The 25,064-nt window shown below is 34.9% G+C and overlaps 1 protein-coding gene across 1 annotated transcript in view; it reads left to right on the top strand.

The window, feature by feature from the left end:
- The window catches only part of EIF3H (eukaryotic translation initiation factor 3 subunit H), a 120,653-nt gene that overhangs the window by 20,681 nt on the left and 74,908 nt on the right, over positions 1–25,064 (top strand). The window contains exon 2 of the mRNA XM_036876361.2: positions 8,472–8,628. Within this exon, the coding sequence (XP_036732256.1) occupies positions 8,472–8,628 (157 nt within the window). The remainder of the gene's footprint in view (positions 1–8,471; positions 8,629–25,064) is intronic.

Below are 25,064 nucleotides of genomic sequence, written 5' to 3' on the forward strand. Positions count from 1 at the left end.
ATGTCATGGATGTCTTTGGGAATCAGATGAATGCCATGGCCTTTTTTCCAGGAAAATGCCTTAAGTACATAGACACAAATATTGCATATGGCTATAAGTGGTTTTTAGATGTCTTCATGTTCATCTTTGGTGTTTAGGTCTGAATGTTTGCTTTTAGGGCTTATACACTTTGAGAAATATACTTGTTAACGTAGAATTTTGGGTAGTGTGGATTTTTTTTAGCTCTTCTTTTTTTTGGTGTGAGGATGGAGTAAATATTCAAATTCTGGTGTTTCACATAGTGGAATTTTCTAGGTAGCTGTCATTATCTGTTAATTAGTCAACATCATTGATTATAAAATACTTATAATAGAAAAATTCTAAATGACATATTTTGACTTTTAAAACAGTGCAATTTAATTTATTCTTGATTGTCTAGGCTTATTACAAACCTGAGTCTCTACATATGGTTCATAAAATATACATTATACTTAATGTAGGGATATAGTAGTAGTTCTTAACCTAGCAATTTAGGGGATCTTTGAACTCTGAAATTGAGAGTAAAATTGGGGACAGGTGCATACATGAATTGTTTCTTCATCAGACAGACTTCTTAAGGTGTGTACAGTTTTTTAAAGTGAAGGTATTGTACACAATCGAATCCACTCATTTTAGGTAGACACTATGATGAACTTTAGTAATTGTAAACAATTGTATAATCACTACCACGTCAAGAGGTAAAATACTTGCCTTGTTCTAAAGAGTGTGCTCTTCTGCAGTCAGTATCCTTCCCCTCATTTTGGCCCAGGCAGCCATTTACCTGCACTAGCTTTGCCTTTTCTAGAATTCATATAAATGGAATTATATAGTATATAGCATTTTGTTTGACTTCTTTCACTTAGTACTATATAATGGTTTTGAGCTTCTTTCCTGTTGTATTAATATTTTGTTTCTCTTTATTGCTGAGTAGTATTCCACAGAATGGACATACTGCAATTTGTTTATCCAGCTACCTTTGGGTTGCTTTCAGTTTTTGGTTATGAATAATGTTACTGTGAACATTTGTGAACATATCTGTGTGAATATAGGGTAACGGAAAGGTCTCAGTTTCCACTTCTGATTCCAGTTCCCACTCAGACAAGTCCAAGACACCCATCTCCTGACTCAGCTCCTAGCTTGTGAATTGTATCCAGTTCTGAAGTACCTTTGGGTACTGCTGCCTGAACTCACAGAGCTAATGCTCTGGTTGTGAGTTTCCCTTTTTGGCTTGGTTGGTTGTCTATTTACACTTCTTAGGAAGGCAATTTATTCAACATTTCTACATGTATACAGGCATAGAGGGGCTTAAGAAACTTCAGCTAGGCATATTTCAAGGCCTGAAAGTTCCAGATATATTTCTTTCTTTTTTTTTTTTTTTTGGTATCATTAATATACTACATGAGTAATATTATGGTTACTAGACTCCCCATCAAGTCCCCACCACATATTCCATTACAGTCATTGTTAATCAGCATAGTAAGATGCTACAGAATCACTCCTTGTCTTCTCTGTTATACTGCCTTCCCTGTGCCCCACCCTCTTTCCATTATGTGTGCTAATCGAAATGCCCCTTATTCCCCTTGTCCCTCCCTTCCCATCCATCCTCCCCAGTCCCATTCCCTTTGGTAATTGTTAGTCAGTCCATTCTTGGGTTCTGTGAGTCTGCTGCTGTTTTGTTCCTTCAGTTTTTTCTTTCTTCCTATACTCCACAGATGAGTGAAATCATTTGATACTTGTCTTTCTCCACCTGACTTATTTCAATGAGCACAACACCCTCTAGCTCCATCCATGTTGTTGCAAATGGTAAGATTTGTTTTCTTCTTATGGCTGAATAATATTCCATTGTGTTTATGTTCCACATCTTCTTTATCCATTCATCTACTGATGGACATTTAGTTTGTTTCTGTTTTTGGCTATTGTAAATAGTGCTCTGATAAACACAGGGGTTCATATGTCTTTTTCAAACTGGGCTCCTGCATTCTTACGGTAAATTCCTAGGAGTGGAATTCCTGGGTCAAATGGTATTTCTATGTTTAGTTTTTTGAGGAACCTCCATACAGCTTTCCACAATGGTTGAACTAGTTTACATTCCCACCAGCAGTGTAGGAGGGTTCTGTTTTCTCCACATCCTTGCCAACATTTGTTGTTTGTCTTTTGGATGGTGGCCATCCAAACTGGTGTGAGGTGATATCTCATTGTGGTTTTAATTTGCATTTCTCTGGTGATTAGCAATGTGGAGCATCTTTTCATGTGCCTGTTGGCCATCTGAATTTCTTCTTTGGAGAAGTGTCTGTTCAGATCCTCTGCCCATTTTTTAATAGGATTATTTGCTTTTTCTTTGTTGAGGTGTGTGAGCTCTTTATATATTTTGGATGTCAACCCCTTACCGGATATATTATTTATGAATATATTCTCCTGTTCTGTAGGATGACTTTTTGTTCTATTGATGGTGTCCTTTGCTGTACAGAAGCTTTTAGTTTGATATAGTCCCACTTGTTCATTTTTGCTTTTGTTTCCTTTGTCCAGGGAGATAAGTTCATGAAGAAGTCACTCATGTTTATGTCCAAGAGAGTTTTGCCTATGTTTCTTCTAAGAGTTTTGTGGTTTCATGACTTACATTCAGGTCTTTGATCCATTTCGGGTTTACTTTTGTGTATGGAGTTAGGCAGTAATCCAGTTTCATTCTTACATGTAGCTGTCTACTTTTGCCAACATCAGCTGTTGAAGAGGCTGTCATTTCCCCATTGTATGTCCATGGCTCCTTTATCATATATTAATTGACCATATATGCTTGGGTTTATATCTGGACTCTCTATTCTGTTTATGGGTCTTTTCTTGTGCCATTACCAAATTGTATTGATTACTGTGGCTTTGCAGTAAAGCTTGAAGTTGGGAAGCAAGATCCCCCCTGCTTTATTCTTCCTTCTCAGGATTGCTTTAGCTATTCGGGGTGTTTTGTGGTTCCATATGAATTTTTGAACTATTTGTTCCGGTTCATTGAAGAATGCTGTTGGTATTTTGATAGGGATTGCATTGAATCTAGGTTGCTTTAGGCAGGATGGCCATTATGACAATATTAATTCTGCCTATCCAAGAGCATGGGATGAATTTCCATTTATTAGTGTCCTCTTTAATTTCTCTTAAGAGTGTTTTGTAGTTTTTAGGGTAAAGGTCTTTTACTTCCTTGGTTAGGTTTATTCCTAGGTATTTTATTCTTTTTGATGCCATTGTGAATGGAATTGTTTTCCTGATTTGTCTTTCTGCTAGTTCATCGATAATGTGTAGAAATGCAACAGATTTCTGTGTATTAATTTTGTATCCTGCAACTTTGCTGAATTCAGATATTATTTCTCGTAGTTTTGGAGTGGATTCTTTAGGGATTTTTATGTACAGTATCATGTCATCTGGAAACAGGGACAGTTTAACTTCTAACTTCTTCCTTGCCAATCTGGATGCCTTTTATTTCTTTGTGCTGTCTGATTGCCATGGCTAGGACCTCCAGAACTACGTTGAATAAAAGTGGGGAGAATGGGCATCCTTGTCTTGTTCCGGATCTTAGGGGAAAAGCTTTCAGCTTCTCACTGTTAATTATTATGTTGGCTGTGGGATTGTCATATAGGGCCTGTATTATGTTGAGGTACTTGCCCTCTATACCCATTTTGTTGAGAGTTTTTATCATAAATGAATGGATGTTGCATTTTGTTGAATGTTTTTTCAGCGTGTATGGAAATGATCATGTGGTTTTTGTCCTTCCTATTGTTGATGTGGTGGATGCTGTTGATGGATTTTTTTTTTTGGTATCATTAATCTACAGTTACATGAGCAACATTATGGTTACTAGACTCCCCCTACTACTGATGGATTTTTTAATGTTATACCATCCTGGCATCCCTGGGATGGATCCCTCTTGATCATGTTGGATGATCCTCTTGATGTATTTTTGAGTTCGGTTTGCTAATGTTTTGTTGACTATTTTCACATCTCTGTTCATCAGGGATATTGGTCTGTAGTTTTCTTTTTTTATGGTGACTTTGCCTGGTTTTGGTATTAGAGTGATGCTGGCTTCATAGAATTAGTTTGGAAGTATTCCCTCCTCTTCTACCTTTTGGAAAACTTTAAGGAGAATGGGTATGATGTCTTCTCTAAATGTCTGATAAAATTCAGCGGTGAATCCATCTGGTCCAGGAGTTTTGTTCTTGGGTAGTTTTTGATTACCAATTCAGTATCATGGCTGGTAATTGGTCTGTTCAGATTTTCTGTTCCTTCGTGGGTCAGCCTTGGAAGGTTGTATTTTTCTAGAAAGTTCATTTCTTCTAGATTGTCCAACTTGTTAGCATATAATTTTTCATAGTATTATCTAATAATTACTTGTATTTCTGTGGTGTCCGTAGTGATTTTTCCTTTCTCACTTCTCATTCTGTTTATGTGTGTAGATTCTCTTATTCTCTTAATAAGTCTGGTTAGGGGCTTACCTATTTTGTTTATGTTCTCAAAGAACCAGCTCTTGGTTTCATTAATTTTTTCTATTATATTTTTCTCAATTTTATTTATTTCTTCTATGATCTTTATTATGTCCCTCCTGCAGACTTTGGACCTCCTTTGTTCTTCTTTTTCTAGTTTCAATAATTATGAATTTAGACTATTCATTTGTGATTGTTCTTTCTTCTTTAAATAGACCTGGATTGCTATATACTTTCCTCTTAGAACTGCCTTCACCGTGTCCCCCAGAAGTTGGGGGGTTGTGCTGTTGTTTTCATTTGTCTCCATATATCGCTTGATCTCTGTTTTAATTTGGTCATTGATCCATTGAGTATTTAGGAGCATTTTGTTAAGCCCCCATGTGTTTGTGAGCCTTTTTGTTTTCTTTGTACAATTTATTTCTAGTTTCATACCTTTGTGATCTGAGAAACTGGTTGGTACAATTTCAGTGTTTTTGAAATTGCTGAGGCCCTTTTTGTGGCCTAGTATGTGATTTATTTTGTAAAATATTCCGTGTTTACCTGAGAAGGATGTGTATCCTGCTGCTTTTGTTTTGAGTGTTCTATAGATGTCTGTTTGGTCCATCTGTTCTAATGTGTTTTCAGTGCCTCCGTCTCCTTACTTATTTTCTGTTGGGTTGACCTATCCTTTGGAATGAGTGGTGTGTTGAAATCTCCTAAAATGAATGCATTGCATTCTATTTACCGCTTTAATTCTGTTAGTATTTGTTGTACATATTTGGGTGCTCCTATATTGGGTGCATAGATATTTATAATGGTTATACCTTGTTGAACTGATCTCTTTATCATTATATAATGTCCTTCTTTGTCTCTTTTACTTTCTTTCTTTTGGAGTGTATTTTATCTGATATAAGTATTGCAACTCCAATTTTTTCTCCCTATTGTTTGCATGAAATACCTTTTTCCATCCCTTTACTTTTAGTCTGTGTGTTTCTTTGGGTTTGAAGTGAGTCTCTTGTAGGCAGCATATAGATTGGTCTTGCTTTTTTATCCATTCTGTAACTCTTTGTCATTTGATTGGTGAATTCAGTCCATTTCTATTTAGGGTGATTATCAATAGATATGTACTTATTGCCATTGCAGGCTTTGGATTCATGGTTACCAGAGGTTCAAGGGCAGCTTCTTTACTATCTAGCAGTCTACCTTAACTCACTTATTACGCTGTTATAAACAAAGTCTGAAGGAAGATTCCCCCCCTGCCTTTTTTTTTTCTTCCATCTCCTTTCTTCATATGTTAGGTGTCATATTCTGTACTCTTTGTGTATCCCTTGACTGACTTTGTGGGAGGTGACTTAATTTTGCATTTGACTAGTATTTAATTGGTCTACTTCTTTGCTGTGCTTTTATTTTCTCTCGTGACAGCTATTTAGCCTTAGGTGCATTTCCATCTACAGCAGTCCCTTTACACTGTAGAGATGGTTTGTGGGAGGTAAATTCCCTCAACTTTTGCTTATCTGGGGATTGTTTAATCCCTCCTTCAAATTTAAATGATAATCTTGCTGGGTAGAATATTCTTGGTTCGAGGGCCTTCTGTTTCCTTGCATTGAATATATTATGCCAGTCCCTTCTGGACTGTAGGGTTTCTGTTGAGAAGTCTGATGATAGCCTGATGGTTTTCCTTTGTAGGTGATATTTTTTCTCTCTCTGGCTTCTTTTAATACTCTGTCTTGTCCTTGATCGTTGCCATTTTAATTATTACATGTCTTGGTATTGTCTTCCTTGGGTCCCTTGTTTTGGTAGATCTGTGGACTTCCATAGCCTGAGAGACTATTTCCTCCCCAGATTGGGGAAGAGTTCAGCAATTATTTCTTCAAAGACATTTTCTCTCCTTTTTTATCTCTCTTCTTCTGCTACCCCTATAATACGAATATTGTTCTAGTGAGCTGGGGTGAAGGGTGTGCTCGGGTCCTGCCAAGTCACGGCTTTTTTAGTTTTCCCTTTTCTGTGAGATGTTCACTTTTCCCATATGTAGACTGACTGGTATACTGTTACTTCTGATCACTCTTTTAGGAATAGTTGTATTTTTCTGTGTTTTCAAAATATATGTGGTTTGGGGAGGAGATTTCTTCCACACTTCTCACACCACCATCTTCTTTCCTCTATTTGTTAAGTGTGAAAATAATTGTTCTTGGCAGAGAAGTTGAATAGGAATTAAATAATTGTGCTTTCTTTTTATTGACAAAATCAATATTTCTCATTGAGCATTTATTATATGACAGACACTGTATGAAGTATTCACTGTGCATTATCTCATTTTTAATAGTGTCAATAATGCTTTGAAACGGCTCCATATTGGAAATCAGAGATCTAAGACTTAAGAAGATTCCATAGCTTTCCCAAGGTCACAGCTAATAAATTTAGACAAGAGTTGGAACTTATACTCACACCTGCCTGACTCTTAAAATCCATTATTTGCCTTTGAAGAAGTGGAGAGGTCTTTTATACAGTGATGTGTAAGGTTTGTGCACTTTCTTCACAGTATTGATGGACTGCCAGTCTTACCAGTTGGTGTTCTTCTACAGTCTTTTGCATGCTAACTGCTTGCTATTCTTAGGAGGTCTGGATCTTGACTGGTGTAAAATCTTTTTGGGTCTTTTCACCACAAAATCTTTGTTTCATGTCTGTTAGTAATCTGTTATTTTAATTATTGAGTTACTATATGAAAATTGTCATGTTGTTAAAGTGTATGCACAAGCTTTGGAGTTTGAATTGGTTTAAATCTTGTCTCTGCCACATCCTGGATGTATGACTACTTTCTCTTTGCCTCGTTTTCTTTAATTTGTAAAGTAAGTATAAGAATACCTTTCTCCTAAGGTAATTGTGAGAATTACATGATTTGGTAATACATGTGAAATAATTAGAATATTGCCTGGCACATAATGTTCAGTAATTGTAACCTGTTGTCACTAATGGTTATTGGTGATTAATTTATATCAATAATGTATTTGTTTAAGTGAAACAATAGTACAATACTAATTATAATTTTGTTGTTAGACTTTTATTTTTCCCTCTGAGAACTTTTCATTATATTTTACACATGTTGCCCTTTAGTCTTTAGGCCTTCTTATAAATAAATATAATTATTTGTTGTACTAAATACTATTCCTATTATGATAAACCCTGTGTGCCAAGCACTACTCAAGACACTTCTACCTGTATTAACATCTCATGTTATGGGAATTATAAATGGTTACTGTTACTGCTGTTACTGTGAACTTTTAAATCAGTTGCTTTTTCAACCATGCAGTGCTGCCTTTATCATCATGGAAATATTAAAGGAGAGAGAAACATAAGAGCTGGTTATTCTGTTAGAGGTCATCTGCTATGTCCTTCTGGTTGAGGGAAATAAGGTAGTGCAGGAGAGTACCCTGTTTCTCTATGTGTTTCTCTTTGTGTTCTCTGTTACCAACCAGAACCTTCTTGGGTACATTTTTCCTTTGTTGCTTCCCTCTGACTAATGAGGTGCTCTATTCAAAAACCATCTTGAGATGTTGAGAATTTGTTAGGGGAATGGTGCTACTTTCAGATAATTGATGTCTTTATCACTGTGTCTTATTGGTGGCTTTATCATCTGTGTTAGGAAATTATCGTCCTGTTAACAAAGGTTAGTAGGAACACATCCTCTATAATAACATCAGGTTGCAGTGATACTGTTTAATTTGATTGAAGGAACTTTGGGATGCTAGACCTTTGGGTATCCTTGACCCTGAAGGCCATGAGTGTTGTATGTGAACATTTTTGACGTGTCTCAAACTCCAGGAATTTTAGATGCACATTTAGACTGTGTGAACTTTATTATGTATGTAAGGGTAAATGGAATGATTTGTCAGAAATTTGGTTCATCCTGTTATATAATTTTGTGGCTTTTGCAAACCTACTATTATGGTGTATTTTTTCTTTGAAATAAAATATAAACTATAAGAATGGTTTTTAAGCTTCTATACTCTCTTTTAGGTGGTATTAAAGATAATCAAACATTATCAAGAAGAAGGACAAGGAACTGAAGTAGTTCAAGGAGTGCTTTTGGGCCTGGTTGTTGAAGATCGGCTTGAAATTACCAACTGCTTTCCTTTCCCCCAGCATACAGAAGATGATGCTGACTTTGATGAAGGTAATGGTACTTATCTCAAATGTGTCTTTGCAGTGTGCACAAATGGTCATCAATAAATTCTCACCATAACCTTTGATTACTGGTTATTAGGAATCTCAGGCTAGCCTAGTTCATTTTATAGTTCTGAGTTTCTTGAAAAAATTACACAAATTCTCTAAAATAAGGGTTATATCAAAAAAATTCATTAGTTTGGCCTTTACGTTTTTGGAATCAATGATTTTGATTTCAGTAATTTGGATAGCAGCTATGCTAATGTTAATTTTTCCATTATGAAATCAGCTTGCCAGATACGTTGTAAAGGATGGCGATCGTTGTGTCCAACATCCATTTCCTTCTGTAGTATTTTGACTTAATGTTTAAGACGAGATGAGTTGAGGTAACTGCTTCAGAAAGAAGATACTCCTTAAGCATTTCAGGGGCTTTTATTTTTTAATTATAATTGTTTTGTTAGCAAAGGCCATTAGTAGTGAAAAACTCTCACCAAAGGCCAAAGTTGGTATCCTAAAAGAGTTAAAAAAAAATCTAATTGAAGATAACTTTTTGCTTGTCTGAATTCTCAGGGACCATTTTCTGTGTAACATTTATTTTTTTAATGTGGCAAAACTGTGAAACAAATTTTTTTTAGTATACATTAAAGTAATGCAGATTGTTGTGCAACAGATCTCCAGAAATTTTTCATCTTGCAAAAATAAACTCAGCTAAAAAGGAATTGAACTATCCCTCCCCTCCCCTCCCCTTCCCTCTTCCTCCAGACTCTGGCAGTCACCATTCTACTTTCTGTTTCTAAGAGTTTGATTGCTTGTTGGCTATTTGTGTGTCTTCTTTGGAGAAATGTCTATTCAAATCCTTTGCACATTTTTTTAGGATTGTTGTTGAGTTGGAGTTCTTTATATATTGTAGATATTAATCCCTTATCATATGTATATATGGTTTGCAAATATTTTATCCTATTCTGTAGGTTGCTTTTTCACTCTGTTGATTTCTTTGCTACACAGAAACTTTTTAATTTGATCTAATTCAACTTGGCTATTTTTGCTTTTGTTCACTTTGCTTTTGTCATAATATCCAAGAAATCCTTGCCAAGACGAGTGGTATGAAGCTTCTTCCCTGTTCTAGGGATTTAGTACCAGTGACATACTGCCTTGATTACTTTTGCTTTATAGTATGTTTTGAAGTCAAGAAGTGTGAGGGCTTCAGCTTTGTTTTTCTTTCTCAATATTATTTTGTCTATTTAGGGTCCTTTGATTTATCCATATGAATTTTAGAATTTTTTTTCTATTTCCACAAAAAAATGCTATTGGAATTTGATAGGGATTTCATTAAATCTGTACATTGCTTTGGGTCGTAGAGACACTTTTATAATATTAATTTCCACTCCACGAACCCAGAATGTCTCTCCATTTATTTGTATCATTTACTTTCTTCTACCAGTATTTTGTAGTTTTTGGTTTACAAGTGTTTCCTGTATTCCTGTTTTATTTGTTTTGATGCTACTGTACATGAGATCGTTTTAATTTCCTTTTTGTCATCAATTTTTTTATATAACTTTAACTGATCACTTTTAATGTGGATAAAATGTTAACTTACCTCATTTGACTTCCAATTCTCATAGTACTTTGAACATAAAGTAGACACCAAGTATACTCTTGCTAAGGTTAGCATCTTGATACTGCAGTTTGGTCTACAGAAGTCATTTTTTCATTAAAGTAATACTTCTAAAAACCAACTAAGGCTATTTTATTCTAGGCACTTGAGTACTTGCATTTTAAAAACTTTTGTGCAGTGTACATCTTTTTTTTTTTAAACTGCCCAGGTTCTCTCCTTGTTACATCTGAACTACTGTAATATTTCATCTGAACTACTGTAATACAGGATTAAGGTTGGGATTTCTCTGTAGTCCATTCTGGCACTACTGTTAAGATATTCTTAATAAGTTCTTCTGTTCACCAGCATATCTAGAAATGCTTAATTACATTTCACTAATAATTATCTTAGAGCTGGAGGACAAGGTATTATTAACACAGTTTCTTTGGTTTACAAGGAGCCTGAGAGGTTTACTTGAGGTGACTTAGTCAGTGACTAGGGAAGTGGTACAGTTGAAAGTGGCAATAGAGACTGAACAGTTTCTATTGTTAACACAGTGTTCTCAAATAATTCATTTTGTTTTATAAAAATTCTCAATTTAGAATACGAGCAAGAAATAACGGTTAGTACAGTTATGGTAGGTGAACAAAGCATAACATATTACTAATTTTAGGTCTTCAAAGCATAATGTATTACTAATTTTAGGTCTTGGTCATTGGAAGCTAACTTCTCTTAGGAGCTTGAGGTAATTGATCAATATGCTGTTTCATTAACATATACTTTAAGAAGCTCATTAAAAAACATTTTAACATTGAGGTAAGGCAAAACCTAGTTTAACATTAAATAAAAGAATTGTTGGGCATTGTATCCTGTGTACTGCATGTACATTGCCTGTAATCAGTTGTTACTCTCTACAGTTGAAGGTTTATCAGTCCCATTTGCCAGATTAGGAAACTGGTGCTTAGTAATACAGATAACTTGTCCAAAATAATTTAATTGGGAATTGGTAGAGCAGGGATTGAAATTTGTGGCTGCTTAGTTCGTAATCCCCCAGTTTTTCCCTTACATGGTGTTGGTTTTAGACATTAGCGAAGCTATCTTTTAAAGAGTGTTGAGTGTAGAGCCATCATTATTCTGAAACTGAGATCTACTTTTTGAGTAAAATAACTAAATTTGTTTTTCTTGGTTTATCTTTAGAAGCCAGTTAAGTAGGATTTGCTATTTTTCTTATACATGTGAAAAATCTAATACAATGTCATGTATTTCTTCATAGCCTTGTGTAGTAGTCTTGAATTTTAGGATCCCTCACCTAATCCATTCATTTTTCTGAATGGGCATTAGTATGTAGTCACCATTGGGATTTTATCAAACCTAGATAAAAACTGAAGCTAAATTTTCCCATTATATGGGTATATCTTAGGAGAGTCTTACATATAATTGTATTAAATCATTCTAAAGGCCCATTGTTTTGCTTACTGTTCTGTTATTTTATGCCTGCTAGTATGAAAACTAGTAATGAAAAGTAGTATTCATTCAGGGAAGGATCTTTTCTTCTGCTTTCCACCTTTTAAAAGGAAGTAAAATACTCATCGAATATTTCATAATTTTTGTGATTACATATTTTGAGCTGCTTCGATTTTTTGTTTCTGTTTTTCCTTTTGTTTTTGTTTTGGTGCTTCAGTTAAAGTAGAGATTTTTAGTCTGTGGTCTAAGAATGAAATCTTTCAAATTAAGGTTTGGTAAACTACAATCTGTGGGCCTGCTTTTATACCTAAAGCTTTAATGGTTAACACTGCTGTACCCATTTATGTATTTTCGGTGGCTGTGTTCCTGCTGCCATGGCATAGTTGAGTAGTTATGACAGAGACCGACTGCATGGGCACTAAACTTTAATTTTTTTTTTTCCACTGGCCTTTTAAGAAAGTTTGGCCACCCCTTTTATATTAAAACTTTTTCTTCTTGTTATTTTCCATCTTTCATAAGTTTGAAGAATAAAGTGATAGTTTTCTCTTTCCATCATAAATTGATGACTTTGTGTATGTTGTTTATTTCTTCTAGATGTTTGCCTTACCACTGGCTCTGAGTCCAGAATGTATTGTGGACACTGTTATGAAAATGCTGACATTATTATTTGTTTCACTGGTGCATCTGGAAAATGTCAGAATAGGTAGTTTTTGCTTTAATTTTAATGCAGTTTTCCTTAACAAAAAAACTACATGTTGAATTGTTGATGTTTAAGGGAACTGTCTGTAGATAATAGTGAAGAAAGTCATTTAATTCATGGTTGCACACTTGTGAGCAGGTACGGGTTTTCTCTGCCATCCAAAAGTAGAGTGTCCCTGTGAAAGCAGTTACCATTAATTCATGTGGAAAAATTTTTGAGTGCTCGCAGACCCAAAAATAACCCCCTCAGGCCTTTCTGTTACCTTAGAACACATCTTGCACAAAATATGAGCAAGTTACCTCACTTGTTTTGGGTGCACAAAAGTAAATTGGTTGGTATACAGTGTAGATGCCCACAGACATAGTTCAAAGCTGTGGCAGCTTGATGCTGAGATGCCCAGTTGGTTCCTGGGGAAGGAGGTTGGCAGGGCCATTTTTGCTCTTGGGGTGTGTGCTGCCCCTGTAACAGCTCATCACAAAGCAAATGCTGAGTATATTTTTCGCTTTTTGCCTTTTTCTTAAAAGCAAAATTTCTCTTTGGATTTCTTTCAGTTAGTGAAAACAGGTACAAATGTAGGTCTTTTGTAGAAGCAGAGTGGTGTAATACAAACTTTTGAAAAATAGGGGATACCTGTATTGTGGAAAGGTAAGGATATGAAGCCAAAAAATTTGGGCAAGAATCTCAGCTCTATAGTTAAGATCTGTGTGGCACTGAATGACAATCACTTTTTAACTAGGTTTTTGTGACTTGTAATATCTTTCATTTAGCACATACTGATTGCTCATTTACTGAGTATTAGACACATAGATGAAAATTTTCTCATGAGATTAACTTTTTGGGTTGTGCTACTTTGGCTTATGTTACAATAGGGTGATTCAAAAACCAAGAGAATTTGTGGCATGAAGGTTTTCTATTTTGTTTTTCTCTCTGAATTTCTCTCCAAATGTTTTTGCATATGTGAGAACTCTACTTTGAGTGGTTTAAATCTTGATACATTTTTATATTACAGAATTTACTCTAGTTGATAGTGAGATAACTTGCTTGTATTAGGGAATATATGCTTTTAAAAAAGTGACTAGAAAAACTCATATTAAAATTCCCATTAGGGGGCACTATTATCAAGCTCAGTAGAACTGGAGACTAATTTATTTTCTCAGACATGTAATCCGAGGCTTGCTGAAAAGGAAAAATATTTTCATCTGATAAGACTCAGATACTGTTTTACACAACTGAATTCCTTAAATATGTTATAAAGTGCACTGAATTAAACATAGATCTAATAACTCACTGCTTTGTTTTTCAGCAGACTAAATCGATTTAATATTGCAGGTGATATAAGAAACACTTTATTCTGCATTAGAGTCAACTCCATAATTTTCATATTTGAGTGGACAGATTTTTTTATTTTGCTCTCTTCAAGTCAGTCAAAAGGGTGTTCCTTGGCCTTAAAATAAGTGTCCTTCAAAAATGAAGAATGGAGACTGTACTATACTACTAAAAATGCAGTTAGGGGAATGAAGTGATGCCAAAACTTAGTATTAACATGTGCAACCTGTACAATTACTGAAGTAATCCCACACATTGAAGTGGTAGATACATATGCATAGATTTTAGCTTTTTCGTTCATTGCTGGTACTTGAAAATTATTTCCTTTTTTATTACTCAAGTTCAGTGTGAGAGCAAGAAATACCATTCTACACTAACATACACAATTATTCTGTTATTCTTAAGTTTCCAAAAGAAAAGCAGTGGTGTAGGGTCTCCAACAGACTTCTCAAAAGCTAAAATACGAATTGGTAAAAATGTAATTAAAATAAAATGTATTCAGAGTAGTTTTTCACAGCATAGGTGTTATTTTTGTATCACTGGGTTCAGAGAGAGTAGATTCATATAGTTACATTGTTTGCAATTCTTTCTACTTCAGTAAACCATATTTTACATTGGGGAAAATCTTTCCTAAGTACTTGCTACCTGAAGTGCCACCTTCCCTCTCTTTCTTAATTTGCCTGCAGTCCACACCCAGTGAACACCGCTTGAAACCTAGCTGATGATTACTGTTTCGGCTTTGAATCGCTTTTGAGTTCAGGGAAGAATTGAGTCAGGATAGAGAAAGCTTTTCCTTTTTTTTTTTTTTTTAGACAAATGGGGACATTTTGTGAAAAGACATGACAGTTACTTATTTTGTTTTTTCTTCTATCTGAATAATCAGTGATCATTGTGATCTTCCTGAGATTTATTTTTTTGAAAGTGCTGTTTATTTCATTTTTTTAAAAGCTTTTTCTTGATAAAAATATTGGAAATACATATAGACAATTTTGGACTGTGCTTCAAAACTTACTGGAAAAGTAAAGCATGTTTACTTTGGGCCTCAAATCATTAAGTGGAGGTATGATAAAATGTTTCAGTTATCTCCGAAAAAAAAATTCATTTCAGCATTTAACCATCAAGTTACATTGAGTGGTTTGTGAAAAAGGCACAAAGATGCGAAATCTTGGGTACTGCTTTCAGATATTTTAAATGGGAGAAACAAGTGTATGCGCAAAGAATTGTGAAACAGAATTTTTAAGGAAGCTGCGTCTTGTGACTTTGTTCCAATTCTCATGTCTGGGCCCTCATAACAAAAGCACCTCTAAAAATAAATAGTATGCTTATTTAACATATATATTCAACTTGGCATCTTTATTGTTTAGAGGTACTTACGTTCCTTGACAATGTTTTTCAGATTTTGTTGCTGATTTTGTATCCAGGTAGAGAAGTTGTTTTTGATGTCTAGGCTGTTTTTGATACATGAACAGACTCCTGACAGTAATTTAGTGCCATGTTTATAGACACTTAGAACTCATGCTGCACTTTCTAGGTCTATTTAAAATATTTAAGAAATATTTAAGGAAAATACTTAATAAATTTTAAATATTTAGTAAAAGATTTCATATATATTTCATTTTAAGTGAAACATTGTGTAGGCATGTAACTAGAGAGAGAATCTGTATGCTGAATTATGATATAGGTCTCCTGGGTACTGATCTCTTGTTATTCATGGTAGTAGTTTGAATATGTTAAACCGTTCACATTTAATGATTTATTGCTGAATATTCAGGGCAGTGAACTTTAGAATATTGCTTGCTTAAATTATTTTGATCATTTAGAAAGCCTATGGTTGTGATTTCTAACTACTTAAAAACTTTAAACTTTGTATGTTTCATTTTTGGTTTATTAAGGTGAGTAGAATGAGAAGCCGAATCCAGATACGAAGCATCAATCCCAGTATTTTATACCTGTTTTGTTCTTTTGTTTGGGTATCTGGAGAGATTAAATACAAGAGTAGGAGCAAAGTCTCGCTTTATTTTAAAAGCTTGGAAAATATTTCTGTGTTTACTTCATGTTTTAAAATTTAGTTTTTTTTTGTTTTTTCTTTTTAAATGAGTTTAGCAACTCCTGTGCATGGAAGGAAATGTATAGAAAATGTGCATGTATATAAAATTTAGTTAATGTAAAAGATTTTTCTGCCTAAAGAAGTTAAACTGCTTTACACTATAGCCTCCTTTGGTCCCTAAAGTTTAAGTGCTATGGTTTGGAAAGAAGCCAAGTAAAACCTGTTCAAATTTTCTGTAGACTTAACGTAATACTTTAAGATTTGAAAATTACAGGTGGATACAGTACTTAAATAGTATTTAAATTCCTAAGTTCCCAAGTCTAAAAATATAATCCTTAAATTACTGTTCCCAGTGGTTCAAATTTTAATTAAATAAGAATTGTCTTTCTTTTGAACCACAACAACTTTAGGTATAGATATTTAAATGTATTACTAACTTTAAGGTAATAACCATTAAAAACAAACAATGCATTCTAATTAAAATGTCAAAAAGCCACAGTTACAGTGTGTAACCAAAGATCCTTGCTATTTCTCTTTTTCCAAATACTGTCCTAACCAGTACAGTTCAAGCTTGCTTCCTATCTTGCACAGGAGAAGTGCTACCCAGCCTCACCCCCCAATTAAATGTTACCTGATCTGTAAGTTTTATAGATTGGTAGATTAATTGTAATTAGATTTGGTTTTGGTGCTAATGCTGAGTTTCCAAGCTGCCCTTTATATTAAGAGTGGTATCTTAGTCATGCCAGTAAAGTGTTCTGTTTGTTTTATATTCATCTCATGCGGTGAAATTTTCATAGCTCTTGAAACTTTTATCTGTTTGAGATTACTCTTCATGGTTTACCTCTTACCAGTTTATGAGTGGTATTTTCATTCCTTTAGCCCTTTCCCACCATGAAGACTGATTTGTTGCTTTTTTTATTAGTCATTTTTACTGAGTACATTTTAGGTGCTTTTTGACATTTGAAAACAAAGGCAGTATTTATTTTGACTCAAGTAGCAATATAATGGTGTAGATTTATATATAGTATAACATTGTTTCTCCCCTCTCCCCCCATACACATTCACCCTTTCTGTTCTCTCATGTTTAGTTTGCAGTTATTTTAATATACAGACAGCTTTTCTTCTCTGGTTGATTGGTGGGAGGATCACAAAATTATTCCAGCGGTCTTTGCAGAAATGTACCTGTTTTATTTATGTTCTGTAGAATTGGATGGGTGATGACCTTGTAGAGACATTTCTTGGTGGCAGGCTAATGACCCCACAAGCAGCCACAGTGGCTGTAGGAGTCCGGCAGCGGAGTCCTAGGTGGGGCTCACTGGACTTGTGGCTTGCCGCTTGGTAATAGTCCTCAGGCAGCGATGGCAGCAGGGGCTGCTGCCGCTCCACAAATACCAGTGCCCTCAACCATGGTAGCTCCAGGCGCAGCTGCTCTCACTTTACGTTCTTCCTTGCTTTTCTTTCGTTATTCCTTTGTTAGTTTATTCATCAAGTCAGTATTTCAGTGGGAAGTATAAGCCAGGCACTTCCACTGCCATTATATACCTGTATCCCTGCTAAGGATATTTTCTGAAATACTCGTTCTTTAAAGAACTTAGCAGTATATTTGACTTGAAGCGTGGGAAGATCTGTTAGCACATTATGTTAGTGAAATCAGATTATTGGAATAAAATGAAGATTGTGTTGCTATTCAGTTGAAAGTATCCAAAAAATACTTTTATGTAGTTAGAGAATGACTTGGCTTTACAAATATATATCTGCAAATCTATACAATCTCCAACTCTGCAATACAAAGTGATTCCATTGCTTTGTAAAATAATTTGTTTCTAAAATTTTATATATTTATCATCTGGTTTTGATTTTCATATCAGAACTATTTTATTTTTACTTTTGATACCACTTGGTAGAAACTCCAAAAACTTTAAATAGAAGTTTCTCTGTCAGTAATTTAATCTGCAAATAAATGTACTCTCTTTAGAAAGTCTATTACCAAGGCTCTTTTGGTAATGTGAATTGTTTCTCCTTAATTTAAAGTTTTCTTCTCCTCTCCTCCTACCACTCCCATTACTACTCCCACCTTGAAAACAGATAAAACAAAACATTAAAAAGATTCAGTACTGGGAGAGAGCTAAGGTTGTATGAAGACTGGTAATATAATGTCTGGATGGGTAGTAGCCATTTTCTCTGGTGATAAAATGAGAAATTGAATGGCATGGACATAATGTGAGTATTAAGATCACTATGAGCCATAATTTGGGTTACTTTCCTGCTCCTTTGAGTTATTTGACATGACTAACAGTGAGACTCTGATGTTTTGTCAGAATCTAGATTTGTATTTCTTTCCAAATTGTTTTCTCTTCCTGTGGACAGCCAGATAAAAAAAATAATAGAAGCCAATTGCACATATATAAAAATGATGTTAACTCCATCACACTATTATATATACCATTATAGCGTAGTTGAGAAAATTCCTAAAATCAATCATATACAGATCTTTCAAACTTTCTGAAAGGCATAAAAGGAAGGAAATTTAGACAGTTTTGGCTAGCATTCTGGCAAGTTCTGGCTTACTACTAATTGTAATCATGGATCTCTCCAACTTGTTTTCATATTTGAAGAGTGGATCACATTTAGGAACTTTGATCATTGTTTTAGCAGTTGGGAAACTGAGGCCCAGAGAGGCCCAAATTCAAAATTAGTGGTAAATCAGAACTAGAAACCCAGGCATGCCCATATAATAGGTAATCCACCACTATTTAGAAGGGTTGTCAGTAATCCCAGTATTTTGTTAAAATTACAAAAGTGAGTGATATAGATGCCTACAATTGTGACTTGTAGGCATGATGTATTTGCTTAAAAGGTTCCTTGCTTGGCGTTACCGTTTTCTATCAGCACAGCTGGAATCAAACAGTTGAATTAAACACTAGACTTCAGAACTTGCCTGTTCGTGTGAGTATACTAGGTGTTAAATAAAAATAAAAGGCAGTTCTAACCTTCAGGTCAACAGAATACATAAGGCAACTCAGACACTCTAAACCCATTTAAATGCTCAAAGTTGGCACTTTCAGTTTTTTGCTACGTGGAATGGAGAGACTAATTGAAAGTATAGACTTATTTAGGTAGGTTAAAGGTGAACGTACATCCTTATTAAATGCCACTGAATGCAGTTATGAACAATAGTTTGAGTAGATGGTTTAATTTTACTTTGGATATCAGTGTCTGATGAATGACAAAGGAAGACTTTATAGAATACATTGCTTTGAAGATGACTTGCACAGACAATAGTGATAAAGCCTGTCATATGAATTTCCTTCTTTACTGAGTACAGAGTATTATAAGTGGTATGTTGTGCAATGCTTCCAATCTGCTGTGACTGCCATCTGTGCAAGCAGAATGAAAAAGAAGAAAGCCTAGAAAGGAAATGTATCAGTTAGTTGTAAGGAATTTGTGTGAACGCTGGGTGCCACTCATGAAACACTGAGCAGTTAGTAATTTCCCTTTGTAACCTATATAACTAGCTGTCCATAAACTGGAGGTGTGCAAAACATTCAACTCTTACAATTGACCTTTTCGGGTTCTTCGTACCTATGATTGAGACCAACTAGGAATCCAGGGACAATAACCATGACCATGCTACCCTTTTCTCATTTTTCTCTATTTTTTGATATGCTCTTTTTGCTGCTTCAGTGTTTGGCACCATTGCTGAGGTAGATTTAATACTGCTAGCATTTTTACTTTCCTAAATGGAAACTTTTTTCTATTACAAAATTTTTCAAAGGATGCCTTAAAACAAATTTTCCTGAGAAACACTTAAGTACTTTTAAAAAAGTAAGACCTGTAGATGGGAAAATTCCTTTGAAATCTTACAAGTTGTAGCCACTAGGGAGCCATATGAATGATGGAGAAGTTGTGTATGGGTAAGAGCAATTGACTGGCAGAATCTCACCTGCATACCTTTGTCAGCTGATAAAACTCTTAATTTGAATCTCAGGTTTATAACTTGTAAAACAGTTCTTTTTGTGTGCATATGGTTACCTTCTTGATGTAAACATATGATCTCTTGCAAAACTTTGTTAACCATGAGTCATCTGGTGTCTTCTTAGGAATTAACATAACCTTATATAGATGACTAATAATACAAAGCCACGGTGATTTCTGTGGTTTTACCAACCGTGGCTCCAGTTCTAAAACATTTAAAATGAGACCCACTCTCTCTCTTTAAATTTTTTGGACCAAGAGTTGTCTTATCAGAAAACTGCAGTAACTTAAGCAGATCCATAACTGGGGGGAATTAATAACAGAAAGTTTTTATTGACACCAGGAAGTAGATTAAATAGTGCACTTGTGGTAATGAGTACCATATATGATAAGCCCGAGCCACCTGGGTTTTATTAGACTGCTTGATGCTTTGATCACAATATTATTTCAAGGTTTGTCTATTTAAATTGCCAAGGTTTCTTGTCATCTTCGTGATTTAGACCATAATTTCTTTCACTGTGAAGAGATTTTTTTAATAGAAAGGCTCTGGCCAAGCCAAAATCCTAGGGAGGTGCAAGTTCAAAAGCTGAATGAACCACAGAATGAGAAAACCTGTTCAACAGAAAATTAAGAGATTGAAAACACAGCAGTTGAATATCAAGTTCATCTGACCTTGCTTCTCTTTAGTTTTTTGCTTGGATCATAATTACACTTTTGTTTATCATATGGTAGTAGAGTACTATAAGGATGTTCGGTATAATCCAATTAATTATTGTTTGATATAAATACAAGCATTTAAAATCTGTATTTCACATTTTGAGACTGTAGTACTGCTCTGGGTTTTCCTTCAGCTGGTATTAAGTGGTTTATGATGAACATCTTTGAGAATTTACAGAAAGATTTTTAACTACTTCACCCATAATGAATGAATTATACTAATCACAGAATTTAGTTTGTTTGATAAATTGTCTAGCTTTGTCTTTGAACTTGAAATTTTAAACTAGTTAGCCTAATATAGATGAGTGAAATTTTTAGTCATCAAAATCAACAGACTTCCTTCCATTTTTTTTCTTTACTATAAAAATAGTCTTTCACAGGTATTTAGTAGTATCTTTGTTATATATTTAAGGAAATGTTTTAGTTTGGGAAGATATTCACTTAACTAGTAAGGGGGGACAGGGAAGATTTAGTGATTTAAGATATTGTTGTTCTTGACATAACATGTAATAATCATTAAGTGCCATTTTGAAAATTTACTTGTAAAATGCTTTGTACATTTATTCATGCACTCATTAATCGTCACTGTTTTGATTTTTTTTTTGACAAAAAGCATCTATGATGACTACAATAGAAAGAAAAACCAATATATATTTACATCACATAGGATATACAGCATATTCTCTGTCATATTTGGCCAAATTACATGTAATTGCTGATATTCAGTCATTTTTTTTTTTTTTGAGAGGGCATCTCTCATATTTATTGATCAAATGGTTGTTAACAACAATAAAATTCTGTATAGGGGACTCAATGCTCAATGCACAATCATTAATCCACCCCAAGCCTAATTCTCGTCAGTCTCCAATCTTCTGAAGCATAACGAACAAGTTCTTACATGGTGAACAAATTCTTACATAGTGAATAAGTTCTTATATGGTGAACAGTGCAAGGGCAGTCATCACAGAAACTTTCGGTTTTGATCACGCATTATGAACTATAAACAATCAGGTCAAATATGAATATTCGTTTGATTTTTATACTTGATTTATATGTGGATCCCACATTTCTCCCTTTATTATTATTATTATTATTATTATTATTTAATAAAATGCTGAAGTGGTAGGTAGATACAAGATAAAGGTAGAAAACATAGTTTAGTGTTGTAAGAGAGCAAATGTAGATGATCAGGTGTGTGCCTGTAGACTATGTGTTAATCCAAGCTAGACAAGGGCAATAAAACATCCACGTATGCAGATTTCTCTCAAAACAGGGGGGGGTGAGGTTCTAAGCCTCACCTATGTTGATCCCCAATTTCTCACCTGATGGCCCCCCTGCGACTGTGCCTGTCTTAGGTTGTTCCTCCCTTGAGGAATCTTACCCGTCTCTGGCTAACCAGTCATCTTCCGGGGCCATACAGGGAGATGTAAAGTTGGTAAGTGAGAGAGAAGCCATATTGTTTGAAAAGGTTAGCTTTTTACTTCTTTGCAGATTTATGCCCTGTGGCTTCTATGCCCAGCATTTGTCTTGAGGTATCTTTAGCACTTGGAGGAATTATGATACTCGGTAAAGTCGATATGAGGCACGAATTCTATTTAAGGATTGTAATTAGGAAGGAAGAAGAAAAGCTATAGAGGTAGCAGACGGAAGAAAACATGGGAAGATTGATTATTTCTTTGACATATCTTCTTGTAGAGTAATTTAAGCATGTATAGGTTTTAAACTACTAATTAAATTGCGCACACATATTAACATAATAGGAATACAGTTACATAACCAAAGCAGATCTATAATTACCAGCCATCTCCAGTGAAACCAAGAAAACCAGTTAGGCACCTTAGGAATTTGTGAAAATTTATCTATGATATGATGGATATTGTCCAACTGTACTTGAACAGTCTGAGAGAAATCAGACAAATTAAAACAACCCATTCCTGGGAACTGTTCACATCCCATATGTTCTTTTAACAGTAGATAGTCTGTAGTTGTAAGATTTTGGAGCGCTACAACTTGCACTTCTCCTAATACTTGGTTGAGTTCCAACAGTATAGATCCAGTCAAATTTGTTGTTTTACTGTATGCACAGGCCAGCTTAGATATCTCCTTCTTCATTTCCATGGCAAGTCCAGGAACCGGTGGGATGAGTGCAGCTACAGTTGTAGCAGTGCCTGGATCTTTGTTGAGGATTTTGATGTTCATCTTCTGGCATGAGTCTTCCAGAGAGTGTGATGTTGGAAGTTCTTCTTCATACCATATCTTAGTTCATTATCTGGGTAGCCCAATTAGGCTTTGATCCTCTGTATAAACACAAACAGACCCTTTGCCCACACTTTGATATGCCCTTTATACCATTGTGTCGAACTCATTGGAGGTCACCACACAGGAACTGCTTTTTTTTAAGAGAAAGGAATATTATCAGAAAAATGTACCTCCATAGCCGATCATCTGACACCCTTTAAGTGATCAAAATTAAGGACATTTAAAGCATGCATTAATTGTTGATTTACAGTTAGGTTTATCCTATCAGGGAGTAATCCCCCTTTTCTTTCTTTCTTTCTTTTTTTTTTTTTTTTGTTATCATTAATCTACACTTACATGAAGAATATTATGTTTACTAGGCTCTCCCCTATACCAGGTCCACTGTTTTGATTTTTGAGTACTCTTACAACTGTTGTAATTTGGCTTGAAGTAATCCACCTCCCAGTGTAACTTTTAAGCCTGGTTAAGAGCACTTAAGAATGTAATGGTCTTATTTTAATATATCTGATTTGCCCTTGGCAGTAAAAGGAGTATATGGAAGTTAGAGTCTGAACAGAGTTTTTGTTTTCCCTGATAAGACAGGAGAAAAGTATTAAAAATAGGAGTAGATTTGAGCGTTGGAAGGATTGCTTACCAACAGACATTCTTATTTTTGGAAAATAGTGAAGTACTAAAGTTTTAGAGATATGTGACTCATTGATTCAGGAAAGATGAACTCACATAAGGCAGAGGTATAGATTTAGGAGCAAGCATGTGATAGAAGCATAGGAAAATGAAAAGATCTGTTAATTAGAGCAAAGACTTAGTTCAGGGGAATAGTCTGAAACAATAATAGGGTCAAATTATGGAAGACTTTGAATGCTTGAAAAAGAACCTTAGATTTGAAGCAGTTGTGAGTCATTCTAGGTTCCCTGGAGAGGTGTTATAGTATAAAATCAATTATTTTGTGGTCAGAAGCAGGAAAAACAGACATAATGAGGGTTTGAGAAATGAAATATGGGCAGTAGCAATGAGAATGAAAAGGTGAATAGTTAGATGGAACAAATGGCAAAAGGTTGACTTTCAAGACTATAAACAGATTTTGAGGGTTTGATTTCATGTATCAAATAACTTTAATATCTGACATATTCTAGAATAACTAAATTCCTGTTTGTCATCTCTTTCCCTTTTGAGTAGTTTGTAAAAAAAAACACCTGTTTTGTGGTAATGGCATGTATGACAGAGCAGATGGATACAATAAATGTAAGCTGTTGATAACCAGTAGGGGGATTCCTGCACTTAAAACAATACCAGCTCTACTAAAATGTTAAATATTTTAAGATTTTCCAATTTAGGGAGTTGCTTGGCCCATTTTGAGAGAACATGCATTGTTTGAAATAGTATGATATATATGTGAACTGATATTTTTAGGGCTGTCTTAAGAGAGAGGATTAATCTTTATTTCCAAGCCCTAAGCACAGAACTAAGGTCTACTAAAAATAGAAATAAGGTGAAGTATATCTGCTTCACTATTCTATCAGAATAGTCCATGGGATGGGATTCCTTACTTAGACTGTTGTGCCCTGTCTTTTAGTTTTTGCAGCTTGCTGGATTCATTATTCATTTAACAGATATTTACTGAGTGCCAACTATCTCTGAAACTTTGCCAGATATTGAGGGATAACATCATGAACCAGTGGAGGAGAGACATTGGACAGTTAACCAAATAATTACAAGTTGTGCTATTTACTGTGGAGGAAACAAATGGATACTTTAATGGGTGGTCCCCACCTTAAACAGAATCTTGGGTATGGAGGCATATTCAGCTGAAGGATTAAGTGTATCCAGTTGAGGTGAAGGATAAGAAGGAGCTAGCTGTGTGTAGGGCCAGGAGTAGAGAAAAACCAAGTGCGGGGGGCCACTCTGAGGTGGAAATGTTTGCCTTTCTTTAGCAGCTGTCAGAAAGCTAGCTTGAGTAAATCCTGCTGAATGAGAAACAAGGTACTGTGTCGTTCAGAGCCTTACAGGAGTTTGTATTGTTTGGATTCATTAAGCAGCAAGAGGCTACTGAACTGAAGGGTTTTAAGTTATATGTAATAATCTAGTTGAATCCATGACCATCATGTTTTTAAAAAATTCTTTGACATAATCAGAACTTGGTGTTTTATTTGAAATATTTGTGGAAACTAAGCTTGGTGATTGGGTTCATTGGTGATAGTGTTTATTCCAAGAATATTTACCCATGGCTATTAGGTAACCTTGCATAAACAAGTTTGTTTAGAGTCTTTATTTTTTATTAAATTTTAAAATTTTGGAATAATTCTAGATGAACTAAAAAGGTATTAAGTTGTCATGTTTCAGTCTCTTCTGAGAAAATCATTTCTC

Source organism: Manis pentadactyla, chromosome 3 (assembly GCF_030020395.1).
Source record: "Manis pentadactyla isolate mManPen7 chromosome 3, mManPen7.hap1, whole genome shotgun sequence".
Lineage (NCBI taxonomy): Eukaryota > Metazoa > Chordata > Mammalia > Pholidota > Manidae > Manis > Manis pentadactyla.